We start from the raw sequence: 19,153 nt of genomic DNA on the forward strand, positions 1-19,153 counted from the left end.
GTACCCTGCCCTCCAGCCTGCAAAGGAGATCCGGTCTGCACGGCAGCCTCCTGTGAGGTTGTTCCGATAGGTTGAGGAGATCTGTGTACCAGAACTGACGAGGCCATTGCGGAGCTATGAGAATCATTCTGGTGCTGGATCTGTAAAGTTTGTTGATCACCGCCGGTATGAGGGGGATCGGTGGAAAAGCGTAGAGAAATATCCCTGACCAGTCGATCAACAGGGCATTCCCTCGAGATCCCAGACGGTAGAACCTGGACGCGAAGTCTTGGCATTTCCTGTTTACCTCGTCTGCAAAGAGATCCAATTGAGGCCGACCCCATTGAGCAAAGATGTCTTTGACGACTTCGTCGTGCAGGACCCAATCGTGGGCGTCCTCGAGGTGTCTGCTCAGGAAATCTGCCTCCACGTTTTGTTGACCTGGTAGGTGAACCGCTGTAAGCGACATTCCTCTCGCCAGGGGCCAATGCCAGATTGTTTGAGACTCCCGAGATAGAGGTAGGGATCTCGTTCCCCCTGGTCTGTTCAAATAATACATTGTGGTCGTATTGTCCGTTTGTATTAGGAGAGATTTCCCCTGAATCGATGGAGCAAAAGACTTGAGAGCCAGATGGACCGCTCTGAGCTCCAGCAGATTGATGTGGTACTCCCTTTCGTTGTCGGACCACAGGCCCTGAGCTTGAAGGGGACCTAGATGAGCCCCCCATTCCTGAAGAGACGCATCCGTTACCAGAGTGTCGGATGGAATTACCTGGTGAAACGGAGCTCCTACTGACAGGTGAGGTCTGTGCATCCACCATTGTAATGACTGTTGTGCTCCTATTGGCAGCCGCACTCTGTCCTCCCAGCAGCCTGTGCTCTGGTTCCAGTTGTTTTCCAGCGCCTCTTGGAGGGGCCTCATATGTAGCCTGGCATTCGGGACAATGAAAATGCATGAGGCCATGGAACCCAGTAGAGATGTCACCTGACGGGCCGTAGGTGCGTCGGACTTCAACAGGTCTTGACACTTTTTCTTTATTGATAATAGTCGTTCTTCCGAAGGATACACTCTTTCGAGCTCTGTATCGAGTATTGCTCCCAGGTAGTGGAGATTCTGCGTTGGAATCAAGGTGGACTTTTGGTAGTTGACTTGTAGACCTAGAGACCTGAAAACCTTGAGCACAATGTCCCGATGGCTTCTCGCCTGTTCCGGAGAGGAGGCTTTCAGTAGCCAGTCGTCTAGGTATGGGTAAATGAAGATTTTTTGCTTCCGTAGATGTGCCTCTACCACTGCTACGCATTTCGAGAAAACGCGAGGGGCAGATTTCAGGCCGAATGGTAGCACCCTGAACTGATAGTGCTGTGAGGCTATCCGGAAGCGCAGGAATTTCCAATGCTTGGGAACGATCGGGATGTGAAAGTACGCATCCTGCAGGTCGATGGAGCACATCCAGTCCCCCTGATGTAGCTGAGGGAAAATCTGGTGAAGGGCCAGCATCCTGAACTTTTGCTTTTTTATGTACTTGCTCAGTAGTCGTAAGTCCAGAATCGGTCTGAAAACACCCTCTTGGCCTTTTTTCGCTACCAGAAAATAACGGGAGTATACCCCCTTCCCTCTGTGCACGACTGGAACTTTTTCTATTGCTTTCTTTCGTAAAAGGGCGTGAGCCTCTTTGCGCAATAGGCTGACGTGAGACGGATTGCATTTGGTTGGTGGCAAGTGCAGTGGAGGTTGTCGGAAAAGAAGAGAGTACCCATTCTCGACAATGTTGAGCACCCATTTGTCTTTTGTTATACCACGCCACTCGTGAATAAAGTCTGTGATACTTCCCCCCACCGGAGTGGTGCACAGTGTTAAGGGAAGCGAGTTCTCATTGTTTGGCTGGCGCTTTGGGTGTGGACTGCTGTGGTCTACTTGACCCTCGTTCCCTCGTGGCCTTACGAGACTGAAAAAGTGGGCGTCCTTGCCTCTGCTGTGGCCTCTGGGACCAATGAGGGGTTTGAACCCTCTGCTGGAAAGGGCGCCTGTTGTAAGGCCTATACATTAGCCTGAAGTCCTTTTTTCTCTCCAGGCCTACTGCCCTCATGGTATCCACTTCCGTCTTCATGCGCGCCATCTCTTCGTCTGTATGGGTACCAAACAGCGAGTTCCCGTTGAACGGAAGATTTAAGATACGCTGTTGTGCTTCCTGCTTTAATCCAGTCAGTCTTAACCAGGAAGACCTTCTTGCACAAACCCCATGTGCGTATCCATGTGCAGCTAAGTCTGCCCCATCTGCCGCTGCGCTGATGACCTGGTTGGAGACCAGACATCCCTCTTGATGGATCTCCTGGAAGTCCTGCCTGTCCTCCCTAGGCAATTTGTCTGCGAATCTGTTCAGAGAGTCCCAAAGTGAACGGTCATATCTGCCTAGGAGTGCAGAAGCGCTGGAGACCTTCATCATAGAAGCCGCTGTGCCGCACATTTTCCTCCCCAGAGAGTCTAGATGTCTGCTCTCCTTGTCAGGTGGAACCGTGAGGGATGATGCTACTGAGTGTGTTTTTCGGGCTGTGGCCAATATGACTGAGTCCGGCGGCAGATCCGTCCTGAAAAATAAAGGATCTTGTTCAGGCGCTTTATATTTCTTCAAGATCCTAGCAGGAGCTGATTTGAGGGTGGCTGGCGCTAAAAAGGTGTCCATGGTTGGTTGCAACAGACCAGGCACTAGCGGCAGCAGCTTTTTCAAAACCGCCCTATGCTGCAGAGTTTCAAAAATGACGGATGAGGAGGTTGACGGTTCTGGAACCTCTATGTTTAGCTTTTGTTCTCCCCTGATGAGCACCTCATTAAAGGTAGTGATGTCGTCCACCGGGTAAACCCTAGCTGGTGGAGAATCCGTTAAGGTGGGGGAGTATTGTCTGACGGATGACCCTGACGATGACCAAGAGGGCGACCTTCTGCGTCTTGACCGTGACCTAGATTGTCTCTGGGAGCGTGACCTGCTGCGAGATGCTGTAGCAGAGCGCCCAGGCCTCGTGGTCGACTGGTGAGAAGCAGAACGAGCCCGTCCTGCCCGCGCTGTCGGTGATGGTGTTCTCGGGAGAGAGGCAGTAGGAGAGTACATCCTCAAATACTGCGAGTCCGGGGAGGCCGTCGGTCTATTAAGGCTCTCCAACCACCTCGGTGACAAATTGATGGGCGAGACATGCCCAGACGATGCAGCTCTCGACCGAGATGAACCACTTCTTATGGAGACCACTGGAGATGGAGTGGCCTTATCTGCCGGCGGAAGCCCATGCTCTGCTCTCTGCAAGACAGGTAAAACCTGTGTCGATGTAGACAACTGTAACGACGTCGAAGGGAGCGCCGCCGGTTGTTCTTGTCTCGACGTTGAGTGCCTCGACGTTGACCGGCGATCCCTGGACCGCGACCTGCTCGGCGATTTCGACGTCGCCTTCCTTGACGTCGAGGGGTGCGAGGCCTTCGGCGGCGAATGGGCACACCGGGGATGGCTCGACCTTGATCGGTGGGTTGCCGTCGACAGAGATATGCCCCTGCGGTGGCCATGTTCTCTCGACGCCGTATCCTTCGACGTCGATCGGGTCGCCGTCGCCGTCAATCTATGACGGTGAGATGGTGGCAGCGACGACGTCGACGGGGAACAAACAGGTATCTTCCTACCTGCTGACGTCGATCTAGCCTGTCTCTCCTGAGAATGGCTTGTTGGCTGCCTGGGAAGCGAAGAGGATGATGTTTTCTGCCTTTCGTGAAGCCCATGAAGCCTGATCTTCTCCCTGTCCTTCAGAGTTCTTTTTGACATGTTTTTGCAGTGTTTGCAAGTGTCAGGGCAGTGACTCTGAGGCAAGCACACAATGCAGAGAGTGTGTGGATCTGACTGGGCCTTCTTCTTCCCACAGGAAGGGCATTTCACAAAAAGTGAAGGCATTTTTCAGTCAGGAAAAAATTTCCAGACTCAGACAATGATGTTAGATGTCGAGTAAAGGTGGAAAAAAACGCTGTTCTGAAGTATTTTTCTGAGAATGCTCCAGGATCCTCTCAGAAGAAGCCGGAAAAAAGAACTGACCTAACTGTGAACCAACTGTCACCTCTCCTTCACCCCTGAGGCATGGTGGGATACTGGAAGTGCTCAGGGTCTTAAAGGCACGGTGCCAAAGTTTTTATGGTTCTCCTGTGTTAACCTGCATGGAGCCTATTGGCTAAGAATGCTCCATTGTTTTTCAATGTCGTTTTTTCTCTTTTTTCTCTGATGATTACTACTGCTTATTTCCCTAGGCCCAGTTGTGGGGCTTTGGTAGATATTTTTTCTCTTATTGTAATTTTGAAGAGAATTAAAAAAAATAAAAAATAAACTCCATAGAAATAAAGCATTTTAGCCTGTTTATGATTATAGCCTGCATTGCTGTTTTACACATGTATATATGAGTTTAGTATGAAAATGTGTCTACTAAAAATGCTATATATATTTTTCGTGCATATTTCATACTTTATATGTGTGTATTTTATATATGCTCCGGGGTCCCCGCACAAGGGCGGGAATATTCAATGTTTAGGACTATTGATGAGGATCCCCTGGAAGAGAATTGAGGTTTGCAAAGGATTCTGGGTAACAGAATCTGGCCAGAGCCCCACAACACTTGTAGGATCTACACAAATGACCCCTTGCTGAATTCAGAATTGTGTCTACTTTTCAGAAATGTTTAGCTTTCTGGGATCCAGCATTGGTTTCTCACCCATTTCTGTCAATAACTGGAAGGAGGCTGAAAGCACAAAAAATAGCAAAAATGGGTATGTCCCAGTAAAATGTCAAAATTGTGTTGAAAAATGTTGTTTTCTAATTCAACTCTGCCTGTTTGTAAAAGCTGGGAAGATGGGGATTTTACCACCGCAAACGCTTTGTTGATGCCATTTTCAGGGAAAAAACACAAGCCTTCTTCTGCAGCCCTTTTTTGCCATTTAAAAAAAAAAAAAAAAAATCACTGTATTTTGGCTAATTTCTTGGTCTCCTTCAGGGGAACCCACAAAGTGTGGGTACCTCTAGAATCCCTAGGATGTTGGAAAAAGGACGCAAATTAGGCGTGGGTAGCTTATGTGAACAAAAAGTTATGAGGGCCTAAACGTGAACTGCCCCAAATAGCCAAAAAAAGACTCTGCACAGGAGGGGAAAAGGCCTGGCAGCGAAGGGGTTGTGACAGCGCTGGTGTTTCCAAGGTATTTAGGCACACACCGTGGATGGTTAGGGTCAAGCGTAAACTTGAAGATCTGCAACCCAGTGCTGTCATGTTATACAAAGTTACAGATGAGAATAGAAAGTACCATACAGTCATATTTGCGAACAGAACCAAGTTTCTAGGGGCCAGATGTATCAAAGATTTTTACCCATTCTGTGTCTATGGGAAACAGTTTTCATACATATGGCCGTAGGTCACCCCAGAACACAGAATTATTGCTAAGCTGCCATGATAAAACTGTTAACATTTAATGGTAAATGCCTCGGTATTGTGATGCTCAGTCTGCTTCAGTGCCCTAATAAGTGATTTCTCCTATGGGCACCTGTTAAAACCAGAGTGAATGAAAACAGACCATCTCATAATCAACAGTCGGATCCTTATGCATGGGCTAAGGCAGTTTATGTAAACTTCAGTTATTTGATGAAACTTTACATGCATATTTTAGTGCCTGATTTAGAGTTTGGTGGATCGCTTACTTTGTCACAAAAGTGACGGTTATCCTATCCAGCGTATTAAGATCTTCATGGGCTATAATGGGATCTTAACATGGCGGACTGGATATCCGTCACATTTGTGACGGAGTAACCCTCTCTGCCAAACTCTAAATCAGGCCCTTAGTCAGTACATTTCAAAAGACAGGATCAACAACTACTGTGATACTCATAACCACTAAGCAAGGAACAATGCTTCACTGTTTTTATGAGCGCTGCACATACCTATTAAAGCTATTTTTCTGGAGTAATTGATCTGTCAGAACACTTTTCATGTATTTTTTGGAATTCCTGATGAATATGCTTAAACTCAATAGCAGATGCAATTAAGCAGCTTTGGTCTTGGCACAAAGAAAACTAGCCCAATGCTTAACACAACTACAATCACTGACTTTTTCAAGATGACAAAGGACCTGATTTTGTAATAACATTGCTGTGGTGCTGTGGGTCAGCTTCTAACACAATTAAAAGCATAAAGTAATCTCCAGAAGAAGGTATAGTTTCTTAGCTGTAACTCCAGTTCTCTTGTAGGGGAATTTCCTTGATAGACACAAACGTTGAATATTCCCCGCCTACCTGCGGGGACCCCGGAGCACGTTTTCCACTATAACTTCTTAAGTGTCCATGTTCGCCTTACTTCAGAAAGGCCTGCCAAGTCACTTAAGAATGTTCCTATGCAGCCTATAGGAAAGGCTACAGTGTTCAAACTTCTTCATCCAGTTTGTCTTTGAAGTAAATGCATTTAAATGCCTGAACAAATGAATATATTTTTCAGAAAAATTCCTTCACAAACCTTTTTTATATCAGAAAACCCCTATGAAGGAGTGCAGAGCAGTGTAGCCCATAGGCTGGCATTAGTAATGAAGAAACAGGAGACTATGCCTTTAAGAACAGCCAGTCCTCCAGTATCCCATCATGCCTAGAGAGAGGCAGTTACCTCAGTTCTTTTTGCAGGCAGTTTTTAGCTGATAATAATGATTAACCTAATTAAGCAATCTGTCTGCTCCCCCAGGGAGGTGGGTGGGTTGCTTATGACTATCATGGAAATACCCCTACGAGAGAACTGGAGTTACAGGTAAGAAACTATACCTTCTCTCGTAGTGGATTTCCATGTATAGTCATAAGCGTTGAATAGAATAGCAAGCCCATCCCATAACACGCAGAGGAGCAGATAGAATAGTCAGAAAATACTCTCTCAAGCAAAGAGGTTCCTAAGAGAAGCCTGTCCTACTTGAGCATCTGCCCTAGCATCTGAGTCAAGGCAATAATGTTTGGTAAAGGTGTGAACAGATCTCCAAGTCTCAGCTCTACAAATGTCTGCTAATGGAACATTCCTCAATAAAGCAGTCGTTTCCGACTTGCCTCTGGTGGAATGCGCTTTTGGTTTACCCTGTAGAGTTTTCTTAGCTAGTTGATAGCAAAATAAAATACAGGAGACTATCCATCTCGATATTGATTGTTTGGAGGTGGCTAAACCGGTATGGACCGTACCATAATTAACGAACAGTTGTGAAGTTCTCCGTAGGGGATTAGTCTTATCTAGATAAAATTTTAACACTCTTTTAACATCTAGAGAATGGAGAGCTCGCTCTGCTGGGGAAGAAGGGTTTGGAAAGAAAGTAGGTAAGGAAATCGACTGGTTGATGTGAAAGTCAGACATAACCTTGGGCAGAAATGTATGATGTGTTCGCAGGACTCCTTTAGAGGAGTGAAATACTGTGCGAGGCTCGTGGGTACAGAGGGCCTGGATCTCGCTAACCCTTTGTGTTGAAGTGATTGCCACTAGAAAGGCCGTCTTCCAAGTTAGGTGTTGGAGAGATGCCTTGTGTATGGGTTCGAATGGATGTTGCATTAGACGTGAAAGGACCACATTAAGTTCCCATGGTGGAGAAGGGCGCCTAACTGGAGGAAAGACCTTCTTTAACCCCTCTAGGAAATCTTTGATAACTGGAATCCTAAAGAAAGAGGTTTGCGAAGGAGTTTTCCTATAAGCAGTCAAAGCTGCCAAATTAACTTTTATTGAAGAAAGTTGCAGGCCAGATCGTGCCAATTGTAACAAGTATGGGAGAATGACATCTTCCTTGCAAGATGTAGGGTCTATCCTCTTAGAGGAACACCAGATGCAGAATCTTTTCCACTTGGAGTATGCTGAACGACTAGACGGACGCTTCTCCTCCTTTAGGATTTACATACAATCCTGTGGAAGGTTTAGATGTCCATACTGGACTAACTCAGGAGCCATGCTGCCAAATTTAAGGAGAAGAGATTGGGATGTCTCATTTGTCCTCCGAACTTCGCCAGGAGGTCCGGTCTGCAGGGTAGCCTGAGATGTGGCCGGAGTGATCGGTGAAGGAGATCCGGGAACCACCACTGTCTCGCCACTCTGGTGCAATGAGGATCATTGTGGCTGACGTCATCGAGAGTTTGAGGAGGACTGCTGGGATCGGCGGAATTGGTGGAAAGGCATACAGAAATTTGTTGGACTAGTCTATCCACAGAGCATGGGTGGACAGACGAATTCGGTCTTCCCAGTTCCTCGACAGTTGATTCCATTGGTCCTCCAGGCATTCCTGAAGCGGTCGCATGTGGAGGCAAGCGTTGGGTGTCAGAAAGATGCAGGAGGCCATGGAGCCGAGAAGTGAGGAGACTGTTCGTACTGTTGGGTGACGCATTGATCGGAGAGCCCGACATTTCCGGAGAATGGATAAGCGTTGTTCCTCCTGAGGACACACTTTTACCTGCAGTGTGTCTATGGTAGCTCCTAAGTAGTGTAACTTCTGGACAGGAACTGTCGTTGACTTGTGAAACTTGACATGAAGGCCTAGCCGATACAGGAAATCGCAGGTCATCTGGAAATGCAGGTTGGCTTCTGCATAAGTGGATGCTTTGATTAACCAGTCGTCCAGATATGGGTATATGAAAATTCGATTTTTTCTGAGATGAGCTGCCACCACCGCCATGCACTTGGAAAAGGTTCTGGGTGCTGACCTGAGACCGAATGGTAGGACAGTGTATTGGAAGTGATCTTGACCCACCACAAACCTCAGGAATTTCCGATGCTTCTTCGCAATGGGGATGTGAAAACATGCATTGTGTAGATCAACTGAGCAAAGCCAGTCCCCTTGCTGAATCTGAGGATATATCTGGTGTAAGGATAGCATCCTGAACTTTTCCTTTCGGACCCATTTGTTGGCAATTTTGAGGTCTAGAATGGGTCTGAATTCCCTCTTGTCCTTCTTTGGGATGAGAAAGTATTTGGAGTAAATGCCCTTCCCCCATTGGTTGAGGGGAACCGATTCCACTGCTCTCTTTTCGAGGAAGACGGAAACTTCCACCTTTAAGAGGTCGAGGTGCACAGTTGAGGGTTTTGGTGGAATGGTCGGAGGCGGTGTGGAAAACCTGAGACAATATCCATTCTGTACAATGTTTAAGACCCAAGCGTCTGTTGTAATTCTTTGCCACTCTACCAGGCAATTGGTGACGCTTCCCCCCACCGGAGTGGTTAACGAAGTTGGGGGGAGGAAATTCTCAGGGTTTTGAAGTTGTAGGTTGTCGGGTACTCTGAATGGGCTGATGGGTCGATCGTCCTCTCTGTGCTTTACGCTGAGGCTGATAGGCTCGTTGGTACTTCTGGTGAGATCTTGTAGGGGCCCATTGAGGGGTTTGAACACTCTGCGTGGTGTAGCGGCGTTGGAAAGGTCGGAGGGACTGTCGTTTGTCCTTAGGTTTGTCAAGGCCCACTGGCTATAAGAATGCGCTGAGAGTAAAGACGTGTCTGCCGCTGCACTGATGATCTGACTGGAGACCATAGCACCCTCCTTGGCTATTTCTAAGAAAGTCTCTCTGTGATCTCTCAGGAGATGCTCTGCAAACTGTAATATGGAATCCCACAAGTACCTATCGTATCTGCCCAAAAGGGCTGTGGCGCTTGCAGTCTTCATGGATGATGCAGACGAACTGCAAACTTTTCGGCCTGTTGAACCTAGTCTTTTACTCTCTTTATCCGGGGGAGAGGTGGAAGAGGTAGCGTGAGCTTTGCGAGCCACCAATATAACCACTGAATCCGGTGGAGGGTCGGAACGCAAAAACACAGGATCTTGTTCAGGAGGACGATACGTTTTCTGCAGTCTAGATGGTGCAGGTCTTGTTGTAGCCGGCGTGAGGAAGACTTCCATAGCAGGCTGTAAGAAGCCAGATACTAGAGGTAGTAAAGGTCTGGCGGCTGTACGCTGTTGTAGAGTTTCAAATATGACCGACGTAGATGGTGTAGTGGCAACCATCGGAATGTTTAGTTTTGACGCACCTCAGACCAGCACTTCATGAAACGTGTTAATATCATAAACCAGTGAGGACCGAGGTAGGGGTGAGTCCGATAAGGTAGGGGAGTAGTCTCTGGTAGAAGACCAAGAATCTCTCTCACGACCCTTTGAACTTGATCTATGTCTAGATCTGTGGTGAGATCTTGAGCGGGATGAATCATGGCCATGACGTGAACGGTGGCGCGATGTAGAGCGCGGTCTTGCTGGGACACTAATCGGCACTTGAGGCACTGGAAGTGGTGCAGGTGCCGGTAAATCCTGATCCGTAGGCCGTGGTGTCTGTGCCTGAAGTGAAGTTGGCAGCAGATCTGGTGGAGGAGGGGCATGAGGAGATGCGCGAGTAGAAGGCGACGAGGGAAGCAGCACTACGTAAGTAGAGCACTCTGAGGAAGAATAAATTCTTCTTCGCTTTTGTCTCCTCGACGTCGATGCTCTCCTTGACGTCGATCTTCCTATACGTCTCGACGCTGTGCGGGACCTCGACACATGACGTCTACGTTTACTTCTCGAGGTCGATTCTGACGACACCGATCTGCTCCTCGACGTCGTGTGTCGTGGAGTCTTCGACGTCGTGCAGTGCCTTGACGTCGAACGGCGACTCCTATACGACGTTGAGCTGGACTTCGACGCCGAGCATGTCAGCGCGTACATCCTCTCGACGTCTATCTTCGCGACGTCGGCCGGGACCAATAGCGTTTTCGAACTGAAGAACGCCTCTCAGACCTTCCACGACCACTGGAGACTGAGGTATGAGCCCTGGTGGAAGACTGCCCTTCCCCTCGCTCAGAAGTCCCACTGGTTCCTTGGCGTCTTCTCTCTGCTCTCCCTTGATGGCGAATCTTCTCTCTGTCATGCAATGTGCGCCTGTAAAATGTCTTGCAGATGTTAAAGGAGGCAGGTATGTGTGAGGACGGCAGACAAATGATGCGGACCTCGTGAGGGTCTATTTTGGCCTTTTTTCTGCCACATTTTGGGCATTTGTCAAACAAGGAAGGCATGTTTGTGTAAAAAAGCCTTAATTCTTGTCAGAAAAATTAAAAATCCAAGAGAGAAAGTCAAAAGACGTAGAATGAAGTCTTTTCTCTCAAAGTTTTTCTATATTTTTGAAGGAAAAAACCTAAATAGGTCAAGCTCAATGCTCCAGGGTCCTGTCAGCAGCTGCCGGAAAAAAGAACTGAGGTAACTGCCTCTCTCTAGGCATGATGGGATACTGGAGGACTGGCTGTTCTTAAAGGCATAGTCTCCTGTTTCTTCATTACTAATGCCAGCCTATGGGCTACACTGCTCTGCACTCCTTCATAGGGGTTTTCTGATATAAAAAAGGTTTGTGAAGGAATTTTTCTGAAAAATATATTCATTTGTTCAGGCATTTAAATGCATTTACTTCAAGGACAAACTGGATGAAGAAGTTTTAACACTGTAGCCTTTCCTATAGGCTGCATAGGAACATTCTTAAGTGACTTGGCAGGCCTTTCTGAAGTAAGGGGAACATGGACACTTAAGAAGTTATATTGGAAAAAGTGCTCCGGGGTCCCCGCAGGCAGGCGTAGAGTATTCAACGCTTCTGACTATACATGGAAATCCCCTACGAGAGAACCATGTTTATCTAGCATTACTACAAACTATCCCTAAGCCCTAGTACTCCTAGTGAACATGAGCAAATGTTAATGATACTCCATGCTCCTAATCATCAATAGTCGTCTTCAGACTGCAGTATGCACTTTGTGTGCTGTTTCTTCGATGTTCTGCTATAAACTGATATGCCTTTAATCATCTTTCTCTTAGTTTTAACTTTACCATTAATTAACTCTAAAACATTACGTTAATGAAATATATTTTAAGATGGAATCGGTGGAAGTATAAAAAAAACACACTTTTTAAGATTCTTTGTAATACTGCAAGATACAATTCCCATTGCGTTTCTCTCCAAACTCTTACCCGTCTGTTGAGGGCTGTTTTGCTGCCCAACTTGTTAGCATCTGCAAGGCTATGCTGTGAAACGCGCCTGTCAACATCTTCCTGTCCACCTAAGGAAAATAACAGAGGTTTGCCAAATAAACACTCAATCTCAGTGCATTTATGGTATACAAAAATCCAAATGCATTGCTTTCTTTCGGGCAACGTTCAGAGAACTAATCAAAACAGTTCTATATCAAAAGCTACAATTAAAATGAAAAGTGTGCCTGTCATTGCTCAATTTGTGCCGGTAGTTGTCAGCACTCATTAATGGTAACTGCTACATATTTTTCTTATCAGTTATTGAGAAAGAGCAAGAGACAGAAAAACAAGTTAGGGGTAAAGAAGAAGTTAGAGAAAACACACACAAAAAACATCACAAAGGGATAAAGGAGGAACCTACAAGAACCAGATAAAGGGCCAGGGAGTCTACGGTAGTGGAATAAAGGGGCATGAGGTGGATTCAAGGCTGCATGCCAGGCTTGGTTGTCTCACACTGTCTAGGCAATTTAGTGTGGATCTGGATGACCTTGTCATAATGGCTACCAATAACAGTATTTGGCTGTGTAGTGCGCGCCATCTGTCTTTGATAGATTTCAAAGAGCAGTTACTTCAGCCATATCTGTGCTGTGTGCGGCTGTTAGTTACAGCAACTAAACAGCAGGGACAGACTGAGGAACCAAAAGAAGCCCTGGCAAAAATGCTCAAACCAGCCCCACTAACTTCCTCTCCCGGCACAATCCTTCTCTTTCCATCTATCCATTCTCTTTCACTCCTCCCTCTCTCTCAAACATCTTTGGTCCCTTTCCCTCTACCTCCCCTTCCCTCACTTCCTCTCTTTCTCTATCTCTGGAAGCTTCCTCGTTTCGGATGCAGTTAACCTCGGGAGCTGTGGAAAGTGACAGAGGCACCTGGAGTGACCCTGGGTTTTCAAAGCTGGGCTCCAAGGGCTCCGGACACTGTGGAAATGCCCAGTGGAATAGAAGGCCTGCTCAGCTCTGCTGAACGGACTCTTCAGTTGTTTATTATGGTTGTTTGCATCCAATGCCGAATATGGCTGCCTGCTGTCGCTCCTGCGTGGATGCTACAGATACCCACACACTGAGACAGTACAACAATGAATTACTGTAAACTACACACACTCTGTCACACACTGTCTTCCTGCCAGTATCACCTAGGCGAAAAGACCCAAGACAAAAGCATAATTTTGGTCTCTCACACAGGACATCAAAAATTCTTACAATATAGGACACAAAGAAGTTCAACACTATTGCAATCAAGTACCCACCAGTCGCGATAAATGTACCTGTAGTTTCAGAATAAGGCACGTCTCCATTGGATGTTGCAGAGGTAAGCATATTTTTGGCACTGCCGAGCCCACGGCTGTTTAAGAAGACAGGTAAATGAACGATATTGCGCATATAATCATGCCCATTGATATTGGAATCTCGCAGTACACTATTTAAGTTCTGGTTGATGGCCTTTATAATAATATGTGGATCACTGGCAAAAATTGCAATGAAAGGACCTTTTGAAAACAAGATGCGAACCTGTGAAAAGAGGAAAAATAGCGTAAACAAGAGAAGGAACAGATTAGGACTGAAAAATCCTTACAAATATACTGGGCTATGGACATCAGATAAGGGCTAACTACTACCATTTGAGTTTTTGCTGAAAACTTAATTTTGGTAGACACTCACAAATTTGCAACAGTACTCCAGTAATTTATTGTATATTTTGGCCCATCACCTGACAGGCCATGGATGTGAAGTATACTGTACAAAATTCGTAGGATATCTAGAGATGAGCAAGCCACTCTTTGCTTGAGCTTTGCACAAGTCAAAGGCTTGGCTCTGGCTCAGTTCGAGGTCCTCTTGGACCCCTAAGCCCAAAATGAGCCGAGATTTACTATGGCTTCTTCCTGCCTCTCACGCTCTGCCATCATGCACCAAAAGTTAAAACCATAGTATAAACGTTTGATGTTAAAAAGGAGAAACATATCTACTTTGTCAACTGCATAATGTGCACCCAGAAAAACTGGGGCCAATCCTGGCTTCCCCGCTTGACCAAGTAGTGTGATCATACAGAAATATTTTATTTTGAAGCTCCTCCTTTTTCTTTGTTATCACAAGAGCACCTTTCAATACGCGAGTGCAGGGTCTTTACTGTACGAAACAAGTCAGATGTATTAAGGTGAAACGCTTCCGCATATTAAACAAATGTATTTATTTATTTTAAAGAGGCTATCGTATTTTCATTTGATCCTTGGTGCATGATTTAGATGGCAACTACTTCTAGGGCTCGGCTTGGGCACAGGCTCGAATAGGCTAGCCATACACATGGCTCAGTTCTCCCAGTTAATTAGTTGGCTCGCTCTCCTCTAGGGATACTAGATCACGTGTCAACGTGCACTTTGACAGACAGCTGCTTGAGGGATACTGTACAATCAGCAGCAGCTTCTAAGCGTTCCTAGTCTGACTCTCGGCCATCTAGGGCCAGTTGGAGCCAGGATTCGCCATCACGCCAGACAGATTGGTTTTGCAGATAGTCTAAAAGGGCTACTGTAGTAAGCAGGCTCAGGCCGGAGAAGCAGAATGAAAATGTCACTTACCCAGTGTACATCTGTTCGTGGCATCAGTCGCAGTAGATTCGCATGTTCTGCAATAGCTCGCCATCTGGTGTTGGGCCGGAGTGTTACAAGTTGTTTTTCTTCGAAGAAGTCTTTCGAGTCACGGGACCGAGTGACTCCTCCTTTTGTCTCCATTGCGCATGGGCGTCGACTCCATCTTCGATTGTTTTTCCCCGCAGAGGGTGAGGTAGGAGTTGAATTGTAGTAATAGTGCCCATGCAATGGAGTGACTAAGTATGCACTTATTTAAGGTTGAGATGATACATATATAAATAATTGAAGGTAACTTCCAAACTGCTACAGGCTCCCGGGGAGGCGGGTGGGCACATGCGAATCTACTGCGACTGATGCCACGAACAGATGTACACTGGGTAAGTGACATTTTCAGTTCGATGGCATCTGTCGCTGTAGATACGCATGTTCTGCAATAGACTAGTAAGCAGTTATTTCCCCAAAAGCGGTGGATCAGCCTGTAGGAGTGGAAGTAGTCTGAAATAATGTCCTTAATACAGCTTGACCTACTGTGGCTTGTTGTGCGGATAACACGTCTACACAGTAGTGCTTGGTGAATGTGTGAGGCGTAGACCATGTGGCTGCCTTACATATTTCTTGCATTGGGATGTTTCCTAGAAAGGCCATGGTAGCACCTTTCTTTCTGGTTGAGTGTGCCCTTGGTGTAATGGGCAGCTGTCGTTTAGCTTTAAGGTAGCAGATTTGGATGCATTTAACTATCCATCTGGCTATACCTTGTTTTGAAATTGGGTTTCCTGCATGAGGTTTTTGAAATGCAATAAAGAGTTGTTTAGTCTTTCTGATGTTCTTTGTTCTGTCAATGTAATACATTAATGCTCTTTTGACATCTAATGTATGTAGTGCCCTTTCAGCTACGGTATCTGGCTGTGGAAAGAACACCGGAAGTTCCACTGTTTGATTTAGATGGAACGGTGAAATAACTTTTGGCAAAAATTTAGGATTGGTCCTTAGGACGACTTTATTTTTGTGTAGTTGTATAAAAGGTTCCTGTATAGTAAACGCCTGAATCTCGCTTACTCTTCTCAGGGAAGTAATGGCGATGAGAAATGCCACCTTCCAGGTTAGGAACTGTATGTCGCAGGAGTGCATGGGTTCAAAAGGTGGACCCATAAGTCTAGTTAGGACAACATTTAGGTTCCATGAAGGAACAGGTAGTGTTCTTGGTGGTATAATTCTCCGAAGGCCCTCCATGAATGCTTTAATGAGTGGTATTTTATATAGGGAAGTTGAATAGGTAGTCTGCAGGTATGCAGATATTGCTGCAAGGTGAATCTTAATGGAAGAGAAAGCTAGGTTAGATTTTTGTAAGTGAAGCAAGTAACCCACTACATGTTCTGGAGTTGTGTGTAATGGTTGTATTTGATTAATATGGCAGTAGCAAACAAACCTCGTCCATTTACTTGCATAGCAGTGCCTGGTGGATGGCCTTCTTGCTTGTTTTATGACTTCCATACATTCTTGGGTAAGTTGTAAGTGCCCGAATTCTAGGATTTCAGGAGCCAGATTGCTAGATTCAGCGATGCTGGATCTGGGTGTCTGATCTTTTGGTTGTGCTGTGTCAACAGATCTGGCCTGTTGGGCAATTTGATGCAGGGTACCACTGATAGGTCTAGCAGCGTTGTGTACCAGGGTTGCCTTGCCCAAGTTGGTGCTATCAATATGAGTTTGAGTTTGCTTTGACTGAGTTTGTTTACCAGGTAAGGAAGGAGAGGGAGAGGAGGAAAAGCGTAAGCAAATATCCCTGACCAGTTCATCCATAGGGCATTGCCTTGGGATTGTTTGTGTGGGTATCTGGATGCGAAGTTTTGGCATTTTGCGTTTTCCCTTGTCGCAAACAAGTCTATCTGAGGTGTTCCCCAGAGTTTGAAATAAGTGTTCAGTATTTGGGGGTGAATTTCCCATTCGTGGACCTGTTGGTGATCTCGAGAGAGATTGTCTGCGAGTTGATTTTGTATCCCTGGTATAAACTGTGCAATTAGGCGAATTTGGTTGTAAATTGCCCAATGCCAAATTTTTTGTGCTAACAGGCTTAACTGCGTGGAGTGCGTCCCTCCCTGCTTGTTTAGATAATACATTGTTGTCATGTTGTCTGTTTTGACGAGAATGTATTTGTGAACTATTATTGGTTGGAAAGCTTTTAGTGCTTGAAAAACTGCAAGAAGTTCTAGGTGATTGATATGCAGTTTTGTTTGATGTACGTTCCATTGTCCTTGTATGCTGTGTTGATCGAGGTGTGCTCCCCACCCTGTCATGGAAGCATCTGTTGTTATTACGTATTGTGGCACTGGGTCTTGGAAAGGCCGCCCCTTGTTTAAATTTATGTTGTTCCACCACAGAAGCGAGAGGTAAGTTTGGCGGTCTATTAACACCAGATCTAGAAGGTGACCCTGTGCTTGAGACCACTGTGATGCTAGGCATTGTTGTAAGGGCCTCATGTGCAGTCTTGCATTTGGGACAATGGCTATGCATGATGACATCATGCCTAGGAGTTGTAATACCATCTTTGCTTGTATCTTTTGTGTTGGATACATGCGTTGTATGATGGTGTTGAAATTTTGAATTCTTTGTGGACTTGGAGTGGCTACTCCTTTTGATGTGTCTATTATGGCTCCCAGGTATTGTTGTACCTTGCGTGGCAGAATTTTTGATTTTGTGAAATTGACGGTGAACCCTAGTTTGAAGAGGGTTTGTATGATATGATTTGTGTGATTTGAGCACTCTATTAACGAATGGGCCTTGATTAGCCAGTCGTCTAGATATGGGAACACATGTATTTGCTGCCTTCTGATGTGTGCAGCGACTACCGCTAGACATTTGGTAAAGACTCTTGGTGCGGTTGTTAATCCGAAAGGCAGTACCTTGAATTGGTAATGTATTCCTTTGAATACAAACCTTAGGTATTTCCTGTGCGATGGGTGTATTGGTATATGGAAATAAGCATCCTTGAGGTCTAAAGTTGCCATGTAGTCGTGCAGCTTTAGCAATGGCAATACTTCTTGTAGTGTGACCATGTGGAAGTGGTCTGATTTGATGAAAGTGTTGACTACTCTGAGGTCTAGGATTGGTCTCAGTGTTTTGTCCTTCTTTGGTATCAGAAAGTACAGTGAGTAAACTCCTGTGTTTATTTGTGTGTTTGGCACTAATTCGATTGCATTCTTTTGCAATAGTGCCTGCACTTCTATCTCTAGGAGATTGGAATGGTGTGTTGTTAAATTTTGTGCTTTTGGTGGTATGTTTGGAGGGAACTGTAGAAATTCTATGCAGTAACCATGTTGGATAATTGCTAGAACCCAAGTGTCTGTAGTGATTTTCTCCCATGCTCTGTAATAATGACCTATTCGTCCCCCCACTGGTGTTGTGTGGAGGGGGTGAGTGACATGTGAGTCACTGTTTAGTAGTAGGGGTTTTGGGGCTTTGGAATCTTCCTCTATTTCTAGGGAATTGCCCTCCTCTATATTGTCCCCGAAAACCTCCTCTATACTGTCCTTGGTAACTGGACGGTGTGGCTTGTGAGGTGCTGGCTTGTGTGCTTTGACCCCGAAACCCCCCTCGAAAGGGCGTTTTACGGAATGAGCTGTAATTCCCTCTGCTCTGCGGGGAGTAGAGTGCGCCCATGGCTTTGGCAGTGTCCGTATCTTTTTTGAGTTTCTCAATCGCTGTGTCCACTTCTGGACCGAACAGTTCTTTTTCATTAAAAGGCATATTGAGAACTGCTTGTTGAATCTCTGGTTTAAATCCAGACGTTCGGAGCCATGCATGCCTTCTGATAGTTACAGATGTATTAATTGTCCGTGCAGCTGTATCTGCAGCGTCCATGGAGGAGCGGATCTGGTTGTTGGAGATGGCCTGTCCCTCCTCAACCACTTGTTTTGCCCTATTTTGGAAGTCTTTGGGCAGATGTTCAATGAGATGTTGCATCTCGTCCCAGTGGGCTCTGTCATAGCGCGCAAGTAGTGCCTGGGAGTTCGCGATGCGCCACTGGTTTGCAGCTTGTGCTGCGACTCTCTTACCAGCTGCATCAAACTTGCGGCTTTCTTTATCTGGGGGTGGTGCATCTCCAGATGTGTGAGAGTTGGCCCTTTTCCTAGCTGCTCCTACAACAACAGAGTCTGGTGGCAGCTGTGTTGTGATGAAAGCCGGGTCCGTAGGAGGCGGCTTATACTTTTTTTCCACCCTTGGTGTGATTGCCCTACTTTTGACCGGGTCCTTAAATATGTCTTTTGCGTGCCGGAGCATACCAGGGAGCATAGGCAGGCTTTGGTAGGAGCTGTGGGTGGAGGAGAGTGTGTTGAACAAGAAATCATCCTCGACCTGTTCTGAGTGGAGGCTTACGTTGTGAAATTGTGCTGCTCTAGCCACCACCTGAGAGTACGCGGTGCTGTCTTCTGGTGGAGATGGTTTTGTAGGGTATGCCTCTGGGCTGTTATCTGACACTGGGGCGTCGTATAGGTCCCATGCGTCCTGGTCTTGGTCACCCTGGCTCATGGTGGTGTGAGCTGGGGAGTGTGATGGCGTTT

General features: G+C 46.2%; 1 protein-coding gene across 6 annotated transcripts in view; it reads right to left on the minus strand.

Moving 5' to 3' along the window:
- The window catches only part of KIDINS220 (kinase D interacting substrate 220), a 987,486-nt gene that overhangs the window by 424,723 nt on the left and 543,610 nt on the right, over positions 1–19,153 (minus strand). For all 6 annotated transcript variants that reach the window (XM_069235892.1, XM_069235890.1, XM_069235888.1 and 3 more), the window contains exons 19-20: positions 13,281–13,524; positions 11,957–12,045 (exon numbers count right to left, since the gene is read on the minus strand). In XM_069235892.1, the coding sequence (XP_069091993.1) occupies positions 11,957–12,045; positions 13,281–13,524 (333 nt within the window). The remainder of the gene's footprint in view (positions 1–11,956; positions 12,046–13,280; positions 13,525–19,153) is intronic.

This window comes from Pleurodeles waltl, chromosome 5, assembly GCF_031143425.1.
Source record: "Pleurodeles waltl isolate 20211129_DDA chromosome 5, aPleWal1.hap1.20221129, whole genome shotgun sequence".
Classification (NCBI taxonomy): domain Eukaryota; kingdom Metazoa; phylum Chordata; class Amphibia; order Caudata; family Salamandridae; genus Pleurodeles; species Pleurodeles waltl.